Genomic DNA, 16,633 nt, shown 5'->3' with positions numbered 1-16,633 from the left:
TTTGACATGTCTGAGCTAGACTGTCCAACCCCTTCCATAGAACACAATGGAGAGAGTCACGTAGCATGAATGGGTTGTGGGTTGTTTTTTTCATCACATTCTTCTCAAAACTTTCTTAAATGTCTTCTGTTTCCTGAAGAAATTATACATTTAAGTAATTCATTCAGTCACAAATCTATATGGTATAGGTGCATCTGGTTTGAGTTACTACCTGCCTATGATGAAACCTATGAGAGTTGGGACAGGAAATAACTTAAGAGTCATCTTTAATAAATAAAGGATATGTTACATGTGGATGTTTCTCTCTTTTAAAACATTGGTGCAAGTTTTTTTAAGGGGATATGCTTGTTACATCTTTAAAAAATGCTACTGTAAGATTTCATGCGACCCTTATTATGGGAGAGTTCTGGAATGTAGCTAAACTAATAACATGGGAACCTAGGTTTACAGCAAAATTACTCTTTCTGGATGAAATTCTAAGTTTGGAAATGCACATCATGTCTAGAGATAGTAATTATGCTAAATATATTGGCTGTTGGGGATTGTTATTTCATGTTATGTAAGTCATTTCCTTTTGTGGGAGAGAAAACAGCCTGACATATTTGCCTAGCCAAACAAGTTTCTTCCCCTCTCTTTTGCAGAAGCGTTTCCTCCAACTTTTGTAACCAGACCTGAATCTCTTACAACTTTTGTGGGTAAGAGCGCCAGGTTTCCCTGCAGTGTGACGGGCACGCCTGTGATAGACACCGTGTGGCAGAAGGACGGCACTCCCATCTCTTCCACAGAACACTACAGAATTTTAGCATCTGACACCAAGCATAGTTTAGAGATTGCACATCTCACAGTCAATGACAGGGGGGTATACAGTTGCAAAGCCTCCAACAAGTTTGGAGCAGACGTCTGCCAAGCGGAATTAACCATTATCGATAAGCCACATTTTATTAAGGAACTGCAGTCTGTGCAGTCTGCAGTCAATAAAAAGATACGGCTTGAATGCCAAGTGGATGAAGACCGAAAAGTAACTGTCTCCTGGACGAAAGACGGCCACAAAATACCTCCAGGCAAGGATTACCGGATCATGTTTGAAGACAAAATAGCATCTCTTGACATCCCACTGTCCAAGCTTAAAGATTCAGGCACATATACCTGCACTGCCACAAATGAAGCTGGAAGCAGTTCCTCATCTGCAATGGTAACAATAAAAGGTAAGAAAAGGATTTGCCCACACAAATGTTCTTTCTGCTCTCTTTACTAATACTGTAATATTTACCTGTCAAAATTAGAAGGTGGACAGGATGTATTTTTAGGGATTTTTTTCCCCCTGCTTCTTCAACTTTGGTGCACTATTTCGATATCAACCATACGCTTTAAAATCTTTTGCCATAATGTTAATATGCTGGAGTAAACCTTAAGGTCTGACAAAATAGATGTGCATATATTTGAGTAGCATGGATAAAAAAATCTTTGTTTTTCCTCCTAGAGAAATCTTGGTTACGTGTTCTAAAAGTCAAATTCTAAATAATAACAGAAACTGGAATCAATCCAAAACTGACTGCATGCTCCTGAGCAATTTTTGTTGCACTCTTCATATTTAATTGATCTTCTAAGATCTTTGGGGATTTTTTCTTTCTGAATTCTTTCTGTAGAGCCACCATCATTTGTGAAAAAAGTGGACCCCTCTTACTTGTTGACTCCAGGAGAGTCAGCTCATCTTCAGTGCAAAATCAAAGGGTCTCCTGAGATCCAGGTGACATGGTTCAAAAATAACAAAGAAATTAGAGAGAGTGATACATCCAGGATGTCCTTTGCCAACAACGTGGCTGTGTTAGATATTTCCAACATGAAGGTGGACGACAGTGGAAGTTACTCATGTGAGGCAGCTAATGATGCTGGCAGTGACAGCTGTAGCACTGAGATTGTCGTAAAAGGTTTGTTCTTCTACCCACTGATGCTTTCTTATAGAGATACTGTTTTCTAGGCATGTGTTCCACCAGCTGCTAATTCTTTATTCATGCTTTGATGGTTTTGTAGAACCTCCTGCATTCATCAAAACTCTTGAGTCAGCTGAACTAGTGCGAGGAACAAATGCCATTCTTCAGTGTGAGGTTTCTGGCACCGGACCGTTTGAAATCTCTTGGTTTAAAGAAAAGAAGCAAATTCGCAGTAGTAAAAAATACCGCTTGGCTTCCCAAAAGTCTCTTATTTCTCTGGAGATTACTTCATTCAATAGTGCAGACGTTGGTGAATATGAATGTTCTATAGCCAATGAAGTTGGAAAGTGCATTTGCAGTGCAACATACGTACTGAAAGGTCAGTGGGTGATCCAGAGGACTGCATAAATCTTTTAAGATAAGCAGAAGGACATTCTTTCTTGGAAACAGTTTTTCCTTGCTTAGCCAGCCTTTTGTTGCTTTTCTTTCCTCATCCATGGTTTACTGGTATAAGGAAAAAAGCAAGCATCTTTCAAAAGAACCCCAGAGTGAGAGTGTTTTGCCCACGCAATATTTCAAAAGACTTTTTATTGATCACTTTGGGTTGCAAATGTGTACATTGCCCAGATCTCTTATTTGCATTAGAGACACTTCTTTCGGTTTCACCATTCACCTATCCTATGTGAACAAAGCTGTTCTAAGCGGCTCAAATTTAAGATAGTTACTAGAGGTTTCGGGCACAGTTAAACACGAGACAAGCACCCTAATGATGAAGTGGAAGAGATTTGATGGTTGAACAGGCTAATACTCCTTCAGAGCAGCAAAATGTCCAGTTTTAGCAACAGCCAGACAGTTTCTTCTTCTCCCATCAAAAACCTGGGGATTAAGAGATTGGCAGGGAATGGGTCGTGCTCCTTAAAAGAAAAAACAGGATAGAATAGCACACAGCAACTCATTCCTGTCTTTGATATATAATATGAATGTACCGTAGATGTGCCATATGCAAACATTTCTGCCTTGGAACTGTGTTTCCTACTTCTTTAACTCCCCTATCCTCAGAGATAAAATGTTGTGCATGAAACATTTGGGATTTGCATGGCGGGTAATAATTTCTTTCCATCAAGATTGTAACATTCTCTTTTCCTTTAAATATCTTTTGGTGTCCTATAATTGTAAAGGATATGATAAGTACCGCAATACAAGATCTTTTCATTTCCTTTCAAAAGTCTGTCATACAGCTTGTATCTAATGCGAAATAATAAAAAATATATCTTTTTTCCCCTTATTTAAAATTAGAGCCTCCATCTTTTATTAAGAAAGTTGAAGATGTGACTACGCTTGCTGGAGAGACAATCTTTTTGCAGGCAGTTGTGAAAGGCTCACCTCCTCTTTCTGTTACTTGGATGAAGGGCAAAGACATTATTAAAGAAGATAACAAAGTCAAAATTACCTTTGAAAATGGCCTTGCCACTTTGGAAATCTCAGGTGTCCAGGTTAATTCTAGTGGTAAATACACCTGTCTGGCTGAGAATGACGCAGGAAGTCAAACTTGTTTTGGACAATTAGCAGTTAAAGGTCAGTTGAGGAACATTTTAACATCTCACAATCCATACAGGGGCAAGCTGTTTGTGTTCACTGGGTAACGATCCCTGTTTAATTCTGTTTTAGAACCTGCCACAATTGTTGACAGAGCGGAATTTGTGCAGGTGACAGCTGGAGACCCAGCCGTTTTGGAATACACAGTTGCAGGCACCCCAGAGTTAAAAACAAAATGGTTCAAAGATGGAAAAGCCCTGGTTTCCAACAAAAAGTATAGAATCAGTTTTAAAAACAACGTTGCCCAGTTAAAATTCTACACTTCGGAATTACACGATACTGGGGAAATCACCTTTGAAGTTTCTAACGATGTTGGACGGAGTGCATGCACCACCACGTTTAGCGTGATAGGTGGGTAGACATCTTTAGGCTAAGAGATCACTACTGCAATTCTCAACCAATTCTGAATCTTTTGTGAAACGCTTCCTGTATAATATTGGCTTTTTTCTTTTGCCTTGCCTTGAAATAGATCGCACTCTTCCTCCATTCTTTACCAAAACTCTGCGGAACGTTGACAGTGTGATTGGGGGCACCTGTCATTTGGATTGCAAAGTGTCAGGTTCGCTTCCAATAAAGGTATCTTGGTTTAAACATGACAAAGAGATCTCTCCCAGTGCCAAGTACACAATACGGTATGAAGAAGGCTCAGCATCCTTGGAAATCAAGAATTTGGACACCAAGGACGTAGGCGTGTATTCTTGTAAAGCCACCAACTCTGCAGGCAGTAAAGAATGCAGTAGTGCTTTGGCTGTAAAAGGTGTGCCATCTTTTCTGCCTTCTTTTCTTGGTGTTTCTTTCCAAAAAGTGTTTGTAAACCATTATTTACTTACCTTTTTTCAAATATGCCTTTCAAACATTGTTTAGAACCACCTAGCTTCATAACGGAGCCAGAATCTCAAGAAATATTGCCTGGGTCGACAGTGCGTTTGAAGACTACTTTTAAAGGAACAGCACCATTCTCTGTGCAGTGGTTTAAGGGTGATGCTAAATTAACCACTGGCGGAGCTTGCTATATCATGACTGAAGCCTTCTCAAGCTACCTGGAACTCTATGCAGTGAAATCTGCCAATTCTGGTGTTTATGCGTGCAAAGTCAGCAATACGGCTGGTTCCATTGAATGCAGTGCACACTTATTTGTGAAAGGTTTGCACTCTCTTTCTCTTTTTACTTTTTATTTGGGTGGATATCTGAAACATAAAATGTTTGCCTCTTATTTTTAACTTCTTTCTATCACTCTTTCAATGGCTCTGCTTAATTTCACAGAACCTGCTTCTTTCTCGGAAAGGCTGGAGCCTTCACTGTTATTTAAGAAAGGAGAATATGCCCAGTTGGACTGCAAAGTAAAGGGTACCCCTGAACTCAAAATCTCTTGGTTTAAGGATGATCGAGAGATTAAAGAGAGTGACAAGTACAAGATGACTTTGATGGATGCTACAGCAGTACTCAGTCTGTTGGATGTCACAATTGAAGACAGTGGTGTATATATGTGTGAAGTGAAAAATGATGCTGGGAAAGAGACATGCAGTAGTATGGTAGCAGTAAAAGGTGTGTTTGTATGTGTATCTTAAACACCCTTCCTACCATATTTTCTCAATAAGACTATTGTGTCTTGGAAAGATTCAAAAAACAATTTACCATTCAAACTCTCTTTTTTCTGTCTTGTACTTTAGAATCACCATATTTTATCAAGGAATTTGAACCCAGGGAAGTATTAAGAGACTCAGATGTAATACTGGAGTGTGAGGTCTTAGGGACTCCCCCACTGGAGGTATATTGGCTAAAGGACAACAAGCCTGTGAGGAGTAGCAGGAAGCACAGAATAACCACTGAGAAATCCTTATTTAGCCTCCAAGTGTTCAAGTTTGATTCTTCAGATGCTGGTGAATACCAGTGCAGGGTAACAAACGATGTAGGAAGCTGTGTGTGTAGCTCTGAACTGGCCCTGAAAGGTTAGTGCTACTTAGAAAACCCATCTTTCTACGCTAATATGCTTGATGATGTCGCTATTCACTCAATATCTGTTCTTCCAATAGAGCCCCCACAATTTGTGAAGAGGATTGAGAACATTAGCTCTCTCCAGGGAGGCACCGTAGTGTTTCAGGCAACCGTTAAAGGCTCCGTGCCAATAACAATTTCCTGGCTGAAAGACAATGATGACATTATTGAAGATGACAACACAAAAATGACTTTTTTGAACAATGTGGCTACTCTCATGATCAGAGCCATTGAAGTGAAGCACGATGGGAAATATTTTTGTCAGGCAAAAAATGAAGCTGGCATCCAAAGATGTTCTGCTTTGCTAACTGTAAAAGGTCTGTGTAGCTTACTCTCAGTTCCAGGATACACAACATTGTCTTTAGTCAACATTACAGCTCATATTTACTCCTGTGTTTGTTACAGAACCTGCCACAATCGTTGATAAAGCTGTTTCCATTGATGTCACGGAAGGCGACCCCGCTACTTTGCAGTGCAAATTTTCAGGAACCAAAGACATTAGTGTCAAATGGTTCAGAGGCGGGAAGGAACTGACCTTTGGCCCTAAGCACAAGATCAGTGTTACTGATACAGTTTCCATGTTAAAGATTGTCTCTACAGAAAAGAATGATAGTGGTGAATACACATTTGAGGTTTCAAATGATGTTGGGAGCAGCAGCTGTAAAGCTAGCATTAATGTCTTAGGTGTGTATAATATATTTCTCTTTTAATGGCACTTCTGTTTTTTTCGGGCTACAAGGCAAACATAGACGGCTTGATCTAATTTGTCTTTGGTCTGTCTTTGATAGATCTGATCATACCACCTAAATTCACCAAAAAGCTAAAGAAAATGGATAGCATTAAGGGATCTTTTGTTCATCTCGAATGTATTGTATCTGGGTCACATCCAATAAGCATCCAGTGGTACAAGGATGGCCAGGAGATAGGTGCTAGTGAAAAGCACAAATATTCTTTCCATGATAACACAGCATTCTTGGAGATCAATCAGCTGGAAGGCTCAGACAGTGGATCTTACACTTGTGAAGCAACAAATGAAGCAGGACAAAACCAGTGCAGTGCATATTTAACTGTTAAAGGTTTGGATGCTTGGCTTTTTCTTATTGGCAAATCATTTTGCATTTTTCTTTCATTCTGAATCTTCTTCATTCCAGTATCACTGATGGGTGACCTTTGGGGGCATTTTTTTCTTCTCACTTTTTGTAGAACCCCCAAGCTTCATCGAGAAACCACAATCACAGGATGTTATACCCGCTGCTAGAGTCCAGCTCAAAACTCTTGTGAGCGGTACACCTCCCTTACAAATAAAATGGATCAAAGATAGCAAAGAACTCCTTTCGGGAGCCTCCCGCTCAGTGTATAAGGATGACACTTCGAGTGTATTAGAACTCTTTTCAGCCAAGCTATCTGACTCAGGAAATTATATCTGTCAAATCAGCAATGATGTCGGATCAACTACCTGCAAAGCAACTCTCTTTGTGAAAGGTCTGCATTTTCTTTCTCCTGTGGTTATAAATTGCATTTTTACGTAGAGTTATCCTATGCAAGGAAGTGATGCACAGATAGCGCTGTGTCCTTCTTCTCAGCTCTTAAAAATGCCAATTATGTTGTCCAGTATCTCCTTTCTGAATACATTTTTCCCCCTCCACATTTTAGAACCACCCAGGTTTATACAGAAGCCTAGCCCTGTAGTAGTTTTGAGGAAAGGGCAGTCTACCACTTTCGAATGCCAGGTAGCCGGCACGCCTAAAATCCATGTGGCTTGGTATTTTGATGGGAATGAAGTATTCAACTCTGATAAATACGAAATCTCCTTTGTGGACAACATTGCCACTATTAAGATCATCAGTGCCCTGGTGGAGGATAGTGGAACTTATATATGTGAAGCTCGTAATGATGCAGGTAGCAAGAGCTGCAGCACTGAACTGAAAGTGAAAGGTGGGTCACCTTTTCTGGCTTCGTCCACCAGCATTGTTGGATTTCCCTTCTTTCCCCCCACCCCCCCTGAGACGGTTTTGTTTTCTTCTTCCAATTCAGAACCTCCCACATTTATAAGGGAACTGAAGCCTGTGGAGGTGGTGAAAAGTTACGATGCCGTATTGGAATGCGAAGTCACAGGCACCCCACCTTTTGATGTGGTCTGGCTAAAGAACAACACTGAGATTCGAAGCAGCAAAAAATATACCATGATTGATAAACAGTTTATATTTGCCCTTCAGACAATGAACTGCGATTCCCAAGATGCTGGTGAATACCAGTGTGTTATATCAAACGAAGGTGGAAGTTGTTCATGTAGCACAAAAGTCAACCTGAAAGGTCAGTTTACATGTGGCAGTATGGGAGAAAATGTCCACCAAAGATTTTAGGGTTTTGTTGTTGTTGTTTTGTTATTTCCTCCTCTTCAACACAATTTCAAACCTTGTCTTGGCTTGTCTTTATAACCGCAGAGCCCCCTTCATTCATTAAGAAGATGGAAAATATCCACGCTGTTCTGAAGGAATCTGCCACGTTTCAATGTGCCGTGGCTGGTTCCCAGCCACTAACGGTATCTTGGATAAAAGATGAGAGAATCCTTGAAAATGATGAGAACTTCCATATTACATTTGAGCAAAATATTGCAAAACTGAAGGTCAAGAAGGTTGACCTTAGTCACAGTGGGAGATATACCTGCCAGGCAAAGAATGAGGCAGGAGTTGAAAAGTGCTTTGCTTTACTGCTAGCACAAGGTGTGTGAGTTTTGATCTCTACTTTGAATGTGAATTCCCATCTTCTGCCTACTGGGCGTAGAAAGACTTCAACACATTTCTGTTTTGCTTCTTGCTTCAGAACCTGCTCAGATCATAGAAAAGGCAAAATCAGTTAAAGTGGCTGAAAGAGACCCAGTGACTCTGGAATGTACTGTGTCAGGAACCCCAGAACTTCAAGTCAAATGGTTTAAGGATGGAAAACAACTTATGCCCAGTAGATTTTACACCATGAGCCTTGACAATAATGTGGCCAGTTTCAGGATGGAATCCGTAGTGAAGGAAGACAGCGGTGTCTATACTTTTAAAGTTGAAAATGATTATGGAAGCCATACTTGTGAGGCCGTTGTGACTGTATTAGGTTCGTATTTAGCTTTACTCCAATTAGCATGTCATTTAAATTTTCTAAATATTTCCACAGGGAGGCTCAGAAACAAGTCACTATTTGTCTTTTTCCTCTCCCTCTGAGCAGATCAAGCAATTCCACCCTCATTTACCAAAAAATTATCAAAAATGAGTAAAATTCTTGGATCATCTATTCACATGGAATGCAAAGTTTCTGGATCACTTCCAATTGCAGCAAAATGGTATACAGATGGAAAAGAGATACCTGACAGTGCAAAATACAGAAGTTTGTGCCATGAGAACACCGTATCGCTAGAGATTAATAATCTAGAGTTGACTGATTCCGCAAATTACACTTGCAGTGTGACTAATATTGCAGGAAGTGACTCGTGCAGTGCCATCTTAGCAGTGAAAGGTTTGGATTCCTATTTTCTTTCTCAACTCTGTACTGCATAAAATCCAAATCTTTTCCAGTTTCCATTTCACAATAATCTGTTGACCTGGTTAAAAAATTTCTAGCTTTAGAATTTAACTTCTTAGCATCTTGTCAATGCGTTTGGTTCTTCCTTTCTTTTATGATGGTGTCTTTTCGTCCACATTGCTCGTGCCAAAACTTAATCCGTTCTGTTATCTCTTAAAAATATTTAGAACCACCAAGTTTCCTGGCAAAACCGGAAAGCCAAGAAGCAGTTCCTGACTCCACCGTGGAATTTAAAGCGGTTTTAAAGGGCACACCACCTTTTAAAATAAAGTGGTTTAAAGAAGATTTAGAACTCGCACCTGGACCTAACTGTGCATTTGGCATTGAAGGGTCAACTGGTTTCTTAAATCTTTATTCAGTGGACGGCTTAAGAAGTGGGAATTATACTTGCCAAGTATCCAACGACGTTGGCAGCGATTCTTGTACAACCACACTGATTATAACAGGTGTGCTAATGGCTTCTGTGTTTCTTCTTTCATATCTTTCTTAGGCTTCCTTTTGATGGAGGTTTTTTTTAAAAAAAACTGTATTGTAAAATGCACAAAGTATTAATATACAAAACTAATGGGACAATTGGAGTTCTTTTCTCTCTGCTGCTGTGCAGCATAAATTTCCTTTCTTTCTCTTTTACTATCTACAGTAAATAGAGGGGGATGCCTTTCTTTGCGATTCATCCACTTTCAATGTTTTGTTCTTTCTTCTTAGAACCTCCCAAGTTTGCTAAGAGGCTCGACCCATTGAGCGTCGTGAAACATGGTGACTTCACGCGATTTGAGTGTAAAGTCACTGGTTCTCCCGAAATCAGAGTGGTATGGTACAGAAATGACACTGAGCTCCATGCTAGTGAAAATGTCCAAATGTCATTCGTGGATTCTATTGCAGTTCTTGAAATGAAGCAACTTGGCATCGAAGATAGCGGAGATTACATATGCGAAGCACAGAATCCTGCTGGGAGGGCAAGCTGCAGTACAAAACTTCTAGTAAAAGGTTAACATGTGCTTTTCTGCCTACTTTTTAGTCAATGTCTATGTTCGTAAGCTAATTGGGCCAGACCCAGTGGTATACGGCCACCAGAAAGAAGGACAGGTAGCAATAGCATTTAGGCTTAAGTGCTTTTCATCACTCTCTGGGCAGTTTACAGTATAGGAGCATTATTTGCATATTGCCCCCAACCATCTGGATCCTCATTTTACCGACCTAAAGAGGATGGAAGGCTGAGTCAACCTTGAGCCGGTCAGGATCAAACTCCTGACAGCGCGCAGAGTTTTGCCGGCAATACTACACTTTAACCACTGCACCACCAGGGCTCGTTATACAGATACTGTAGTCAAACTAAAATCTTCTTCCTTCCTGCAGTTCCCACAATCTGCAGAAAAATATTAGGACACCCTGCAGGTAGGAGGACAAGAAGAAGAATCCCATTTCCAAAGTTGAACTCCTGACATTAGATGGAGTCCAATGTAAGGATGCTATAACATTGTCCTCAGTCAGAACAGGACCCTTATTTTTCACTCAACGAGAATTTTCTAACATGGCATTTGCCCTATTTATTTCAAATGGGGCATCTCTGGGGAGGGAGCGGAGAATAGCGATGGCATGGTATTTATTGGGGAGGGGGATATAGAAGATAAATGTATGAATCCTCCCAGAGACTAATGCCATGGCTTTATAGCATAAACTATCAGAAAGTCATTATGTCCTCAGAATTGCTTGTTTAGCTATATGTCTTAGGGATATGGAGCTACAAAAATAGGACAAATGACCTATTTTCCACCATTGGCTTTTCTTGATCTAAGAGACTTGGTTGCAGTGGTTATAAGGATGGAGATGACCATCAAATGTTTGGCATATCAGAGGAGATCTGGGTTTTTCTTCATAAAATATCCATCTCCTGCATCCCTTTGCCTTTTTGACTTGGCATTATCATTGAGATGTCAGTCTTATGCTGACTTTGACAAAGTTGATGAAGTTGATAAACTTTGACAAAGATGGGCCATGATAGATTCTCTCTGTCGCCGCTCTGGTTTTATTCACAACAAGTATTACAAGCCTAACTTTCCCATAAATATCTTTTTTTTTTAAAAAAAGGAATATGCTTCTCTCTTCTTCCTAGAACCTCCCGTATTTAGCAGAAAACCATCTCCAGTAGATACACTCAAAGGTACTGAAGTTCGCCTTGAGTGTGAAATCTCCGGGACTCCACCATTTGATATCACATGGTATAAGGACAAGAGGCAAATCCGCAGCAGTAAAAAATACAAGGTCACATCCAAAAACTATCTTGCAAATGTCCATATTCTTAATGTTGAAACTTCCGACATTGGTGAATATCAGTGCAAAGCTAAGAATGACGTGGGAAGCGACACTTGCATTTGTACTGTAAAGCTGAAAGGTAATCCTCTCTTGCTAATATAGAATATAGGCCTTCTTCGGTATAAGATTGGCCAAGTGTTTTGCTCCAGAGGATCTTGATGTCCATTGCCTCTTTTCTTTTCAGAGCCACCCAAATTTGTCACCAAAATAAACAGTCTGACTGTTGTGGTGGGTGAACCAGTAGAGTTACAAGCAACAGTAGAAGGCTCTCAGCCTATTTCAGTTTTATGGCTCAAGGACAAGGAAGACGTCATCCGAGAAAGTGAAAACACTGCAATAACCTACATGGACAACATTGCCACTTTACAGCTTGCCAAAGCAGAGCTGTCAAGCGCTGGGAAGTATATCTGTCAAGTCAGCAATGATGCTGGAACCCGTGAATGTATGGCTACTTTAACAGTCTTAGGTTGGTAATCACAGAAATTTGTCTTTTTTTTTTAAAAAAAAAAAAAGAAAGACCTAATTTTAAAGCTGAGTAGTCCAGATATCAGAACCTTGATAATTTTTTAAAAATTGTGATCATAATTATGTTTATTTATAATTATCAATGTGCAAGGGACATTATGGAGTGCATGAAAGGGGAGGCAACTGCCCCTCCCCCCAAATTGTACAATCTATAATCAGCGCAGGAGAACAAAGGAGATATGACTGTGGAAGGGGTAGATTGGCTTATGATTACATCAGAGTAAATGTACTTACAAAGTTAGACATAGTAAGACACAAAGAGAAAAGAACTTGGAGCTTCTTGGGACTTTTACTGTCTTTTTGCTAGCATTTGAATTATGTTACAAAAATCATTTTAACCTAGGACACCATCTTAACTTTAGCTCATAGCCTTTGCTGCCTCTCCACCATCTTGGCTCTGCCCCCCAACTTTAGCTCAGAAAAAGCAACATGGAAACTGTATCAATGAATGTGATTGGACTTATCTTGCATCCAGAACATATTAATTACTGAATTAGAAGGTTTTGATGCCTTCATATGCTTTATGCAGATGCCATAAACAGGTTTCATTTCCCTTCCTAAACATAATGTTTGAAGGTATGATCCGGGTGCCTGTATTCCAGAAAAGGAAAGCCATTCATAGGATTATACTCATTCCAATGGAATTGGGCAGCCAATAAATTTAAATACAGTAAATAATAATAATTCTAAAGCAAACAGTGAAAGGAAAGAAAGCTATTTTTGAACATAGGCTTCTGTAGCTATAAGAGCCCTCTGTCCGATGAAACAAAGAGATTTACGGCTGGATCTTGCTGGATCTTTTTCCAGAGCCTGCTGTCATAGTAGAAAAGGCTGAGCCAATGAACGTCACCGTGGGAGACATCTGCACCTTACAGTGCAAAGTGAGCGGAACCCCCGAGCTTTCCGTCGGCTGGTTTAAGGACGGGAAGGAACTAATAAGCAGCGACAAATACAGAATTGTCTTCTACAAAAACACGTCTACACTTAAAATTCTTGATTCAGAAAGTGAAGACAGTGGCTTATATACCTTCGAGGTGCAGAACAATGTGGGCAAAAGTAGCTGCACTGCATCAGTGGATGTTCTAGGTTGGTTTTGATGCTTCTTTCCCTAACATTTTTTACTAGACAAATTATTCCAATGTTCCTGGAGGATCATTCTTTTGCTTTATTCCTCTTAACAGATCGGATCATCCCACCCTCTTTTACCAGAAAACTAAAAGAAAGCCATGGTGTGCTGGCTTCTTCTGAGCTTCTTGAATGCAAAGTTGCAGGATCTCTACCAATTACTGTTGCTTGGTTTCATAATGGTCATAAGCTCACTAGTGGTGAAAAACATCAGATCTCCTTTTCTGACAATGTTTGCACTTTGCAAATCGCTTCCCTGAGCCTGTCTGACACAGGGACTTACGTATGCAAAGCTGCTAATGTAGCAGGCTCCAATGAGACCAGGGCTGTTTTAACTGTGCAAGGTTAGTAGCTGGCTAGCTCTTCATTGAGACCGTTTAAATATAATGCTCAATCCTTAACACATTTTTCTTCTGGAATAGGAGAGACATGTTTAGGCTTACTTACTAATCCACCAATCTGTTATTTCCTTTAATGCAAATTTAGAACCACCCTCTTTTGCGATGGAACCGGAATCTATGCACATTTTGCCAGGCAGAAGTGCTACATTTTCAGCTACCATCAAAGGAACTCCACCATTTAAAGTGAATTGGTTTAGAGGAGTCAATGAGCTGGTACCAAGTGATAAATGTAACATCTATTTGGAAGACTCTGTCACAGATCTAGAACTATTTGATGTGGAACCATCACAGAGTGGAGAGTACACTTGCATTGTAAGCAATGAAGCCGGAAAAGCGTCTTGCACAACACATCTTTTGGTAAAAGGTTGGTAAAAAAAAGAAAAGAAAAAGAAAGCAAATTTCTGAATTCGCTCTGAGATTTATAAATGTTTGAATAAAATTTTGTTTAACAATTGAGTTCTTCTTGCTCTCTAGAGCCAGCAGTTTTTGTGAAGAAACTAAGTGACCACTGTGTGGAACCAGGAAAATCTATAATTTTAGAGAGCAGATACACTGGCAGCCTCCCAATTTCAGTCACATGGAAGAAGAATGGAGTCATTTTAAGCCAATCTGATAAGTGCAGCATCACCACAACCGAAAAATCTTGCATTCTGGAAATACTTAATACTACAAAGGATGACCAAGGGGAATATACCTGTATGGTGGAAAATGAGGCTGGAGAAGATATTTGTGAAGCATTGGTATCTACTTTAGGTGTGTCTCTGTGACATTATAATCCTCTTTATCATTCCTTTATGTAGTTCCAAGTTGATTATCTTAATGCTGACGTTGACTATTTGTGTTCTCAGAACCTCCTTCTTTCATTACACACTTGGGACCTCTTGAAGTATCAGTTGGAGATTATACAACTTTACATTGTCAAGTTTCTGGAACTCCAGAAATCACAATATCTTGGTACAAAGGAGATACTATATTAAGATCCACTCCTGAGCATAAGATGTATTTCAAGGACAACGTAGCCACATTGATATTCAACAAAGTAGATATCAGTGACAGCGGGGAATATATTTGCAAAGCCGAAAACAGTGTTGGATCTGCCTCTTCAAATGCAATCTTGACAGTTCAAGGTGATAAATACATTCTGAGTTGCTTAAAAATGCAGATTTATCAGTCTCTCCCTCTCTTGCAAAGGATTTCACCTGTCCATCTTGACTACATGCTTGTTATTTTACAGAACGAAAACGTCCACCTTCTTTTGTGAGGAAATTAAAGGATACGGAGCAAACTATTGGTTTCCCAGTTAAATTTGTTTGCCGGCTCAATGGGTCTGAACCTATTAGTGTCACTTGGTATAAAGATGGTGTACCTTTAAGAGATGACTTCAACGTACAAACTTCTTACATTGATAATGTGGCAACCCTTCATCTCTTGCAAACTGACATGGCCCATTCTGGGCAGTATTCTTGCACAGCTACTAATCCTGTTGGGACTGTTACTTCTAATGCTAGGTTCACAGTTTCAGGTTTGTTTCACAATAACTTTGTCCTATTTTCTTTCTGATTTCAAAAGCAGTATTACAAATCTTATTTCATATGACCTCAAAAGGGAACAACCACAATCTCTTCTTCCTTTTAATCTTCAGAAACCAAACAAGCTCCCTTGTTTGACATCACACCTGAATCCAGAGATGTGCCTGTGGGAAAAGGTGTTGACTTTGAATGTCATGTGACTGGAACCCACCCTATACATGTCATCTGGGCAAAAGATGGCCGACAGATCCGCACAGGAGGAAATTATGCAATTACATTTGTAGAAAACACAGCTCGCTTAAGGATTATGAGAGTAGGCAAAGGAGATTCTGGACAGTATACTTGCCAGGCTAGCAATGAAGTTGGCAAAGACTTTTGCTCAGCTCAGCTTAATGTGAAAGGTATTGGAATTTTAATAGGCTTGATCTAGCAAAAACTTTTTTTTAATTCAGAAATGGGAATTCTTGGGGTTTTTTTTCCCCTAGCTGTTCTTTATTTCTAACAACTGGGTATCAAAACTGAATGGATGGTATTCAAACAAAAAAACAGACTATTCAGGGTACCATGAAATCTCTTTTCTCCTTTATTTCTTCTAATATATTCTGTGAAAGATTAATCTCAGTCTTAATCTTAATCTCTTATTGGAGACCTATATGGCAGAATGTTTCAGCTACTAGTTACTCTTCCACCTTCTCCACACAGACTTAAGTGTAACTGCAGGAAGATTCGGCTTTGTGTTGGCCTTGCTATTCAGTTCCTCAAGCTTATCAAGGCTGCATTTTTCAGTTTCCAAAACAAAAATTTATTATGTATTTTTTGGATATAATTACTGGTAGACAAACTGATAATAAATTAATAGGGATGAGTGAAAAAAATTGTTTATACTAGTTTTCTGCTAGGTTATACCAGTAGTAAAATAATAGTTCCAAAGCACTCAGTATAGAAATATAAAACCTTTAAGCTGCATTTGCAAGACACACTGAACCACAAACTAGCCATCGACATTTCACTTTACTGTGTTGCATATTTTAATGGTTTAGTGTGTCATGCTAATAAAAAAAATTGAATTGAATAAACTATGGTTAAGTTAACTGTGGGTGAACTAGTGCAATCACAGCTAGTAATAAACCTAATAAGTTTCTACTTATCTCTGAGTACTTTTGTCAGGTATGGACAATCTATCTCAGCTCTTGCTTTCTTAGCACCTAAACTTTTTTTTCTTTAATATTATGGAACTTACCAATGGTTAAGTTGCAGTAGTTCTTATTCAAAACTTAGAGCACCATGTAATTAAATGTTACTTTCCATCTGACTTCTTAGAACCTCCTAAATGTGTAAAGAAGCTTGAAGCTTCAAGAATGGTGAAGCAGGGTGACTCATGTCAACTTGACTGTAAAGTCAGCGGTTCCCCAGAAATCAAAATTGCATGGTATAAGAATGACCAAGAACTCCATGCTAGCGAAAAATACCATATGACCTTCAGTGATGGTACAGCAGTCCTCGTCATTGTTGATGCCAACCTTGAAGACAGTGGTGATTACATCTGTGAAGCTCTTAATTCTGCTGGCACTGTGAGCTGCAGTACAGTAGTCACAGTAAAAGGTTAGAAGCTACTATTTCCAAAGTCTTCCTTCCTCTGTACTTAATTCTG

General features: G+C 39.5%; 1 protein-coding gene across 1 annotated transcript in view; it reads left to right on the top strand.

The window, feature by feature from the left end:
- Nucleotides 1-16,633, top strand: part of TTN (titin) — a 314,129-nt gene that overhangs the window by 89,649 nt on the left and 207,847 nt on the right. The window contains exons 49-78 of the mRNA XM_081340361.1: nt 642-1,205; nt 1,647-1,928; nt 2,032-2,310; nt 3,228-3,506; nt 3,600-3,878; nt 3,997-4,284; nt 4,392-4,670; nt 4,791-5,072; nt 5,198-5,476; nt 5,561-5,839; nt 5,928-6,206; nt 6,311-6,598; nt 6,726-7,004; nt 7,176-7,457; nt 7,557-7,835; nt 7,967-8,245; nt 8,346-8,624; nt 8,736-9,023; nt 9,257-9,535; nt 9,795-10,076; nt 11,203-11,481; nt 11,587-11,868; nt 12,735-13,013; nt 13,109-13,396; nt 13,539-13,817; nt 13,928-14,206; nt 14,302-14,580; nt 14,688-14,975; nt 15,096-15,383; nt 16,303-16,584. Coding sequence (XP_081196487.1) covers nt 642-1,205; nt 1,647-1,928; nt 2,032-2,310; nt 3,228-3,506; nt 3,600-3,878; nt 3,997-4,284; nt 4,392-4,670; nt 4,791-5,072; nt 5,198-5,476; nt 5,561-5,839; nt 5,928-6,206; nt 6,311-6,598; nt 6,726-7,004; nt 7,176-7,457; nt 7,557-7,835; nt 7,967-8,245; nt 8,346-8,624; nt 8,736-9,023; nt 9,257-9,535; nt 9,795-10,076; nt 11,203-11,481; nt 11,587-11,868; nt 12,735-13,013; nt 13,109-13,396; nt 13,539-13,817; nt 13,928-14,206; nt 14,302-14,580; nt 14,688-14,975; nt 15,096-15,383; nt 16,303-16,584 — 8,727 coding nt within the window. The remainder of the gene's footprint in view (nt 1-641; nt 1,206-1,646; nt 1,929-2,031; nt 2,311-3,227; nt 3,507-3,599; nt 3,879-3,996; nt 4,285-4,391; nt 4,671-4,790; nt 5,073-5,197; nt 5,477-5,560; nt 5,840-5,927; nt 6,207-6,310; nt 6,599-6,725; nt 7,005-7,175; nt 7,458-7,556; nt 7,836-7,966; nt 8,246-8,345; nt 8,625-8,735; nt 9,024-9,256; nt 9,536-9,794; nt 10,077-11,202; nt 11,482-11,586; nt 11,869-12,734; nt 13,014-13,108; nt 13,397-13,538; nt 13,818-13,927; nt 14,207-14,301; nt 14,581-14,687; nt 14,976-15,095; nt 15,384-16,302; nt 16,585-16,633) is intronic.

This window comes from Vipera berus (assembly GCF_964194415.1).
Source record: "Vipera berus genome assembly, chromosome: 1".
In the NCBI taxonomy this organism is placed as follows: domain Eukaryota; kingdom Metazoa; phylum Chordata; class Lepidosauria; order Squamata; family Viperidae; genus Vipera; species Vipera berus.
Note: the sequence above shows the minus strand (reverse complement) of the source record. Positions and strands in the feature narration are given on the sequence as shown.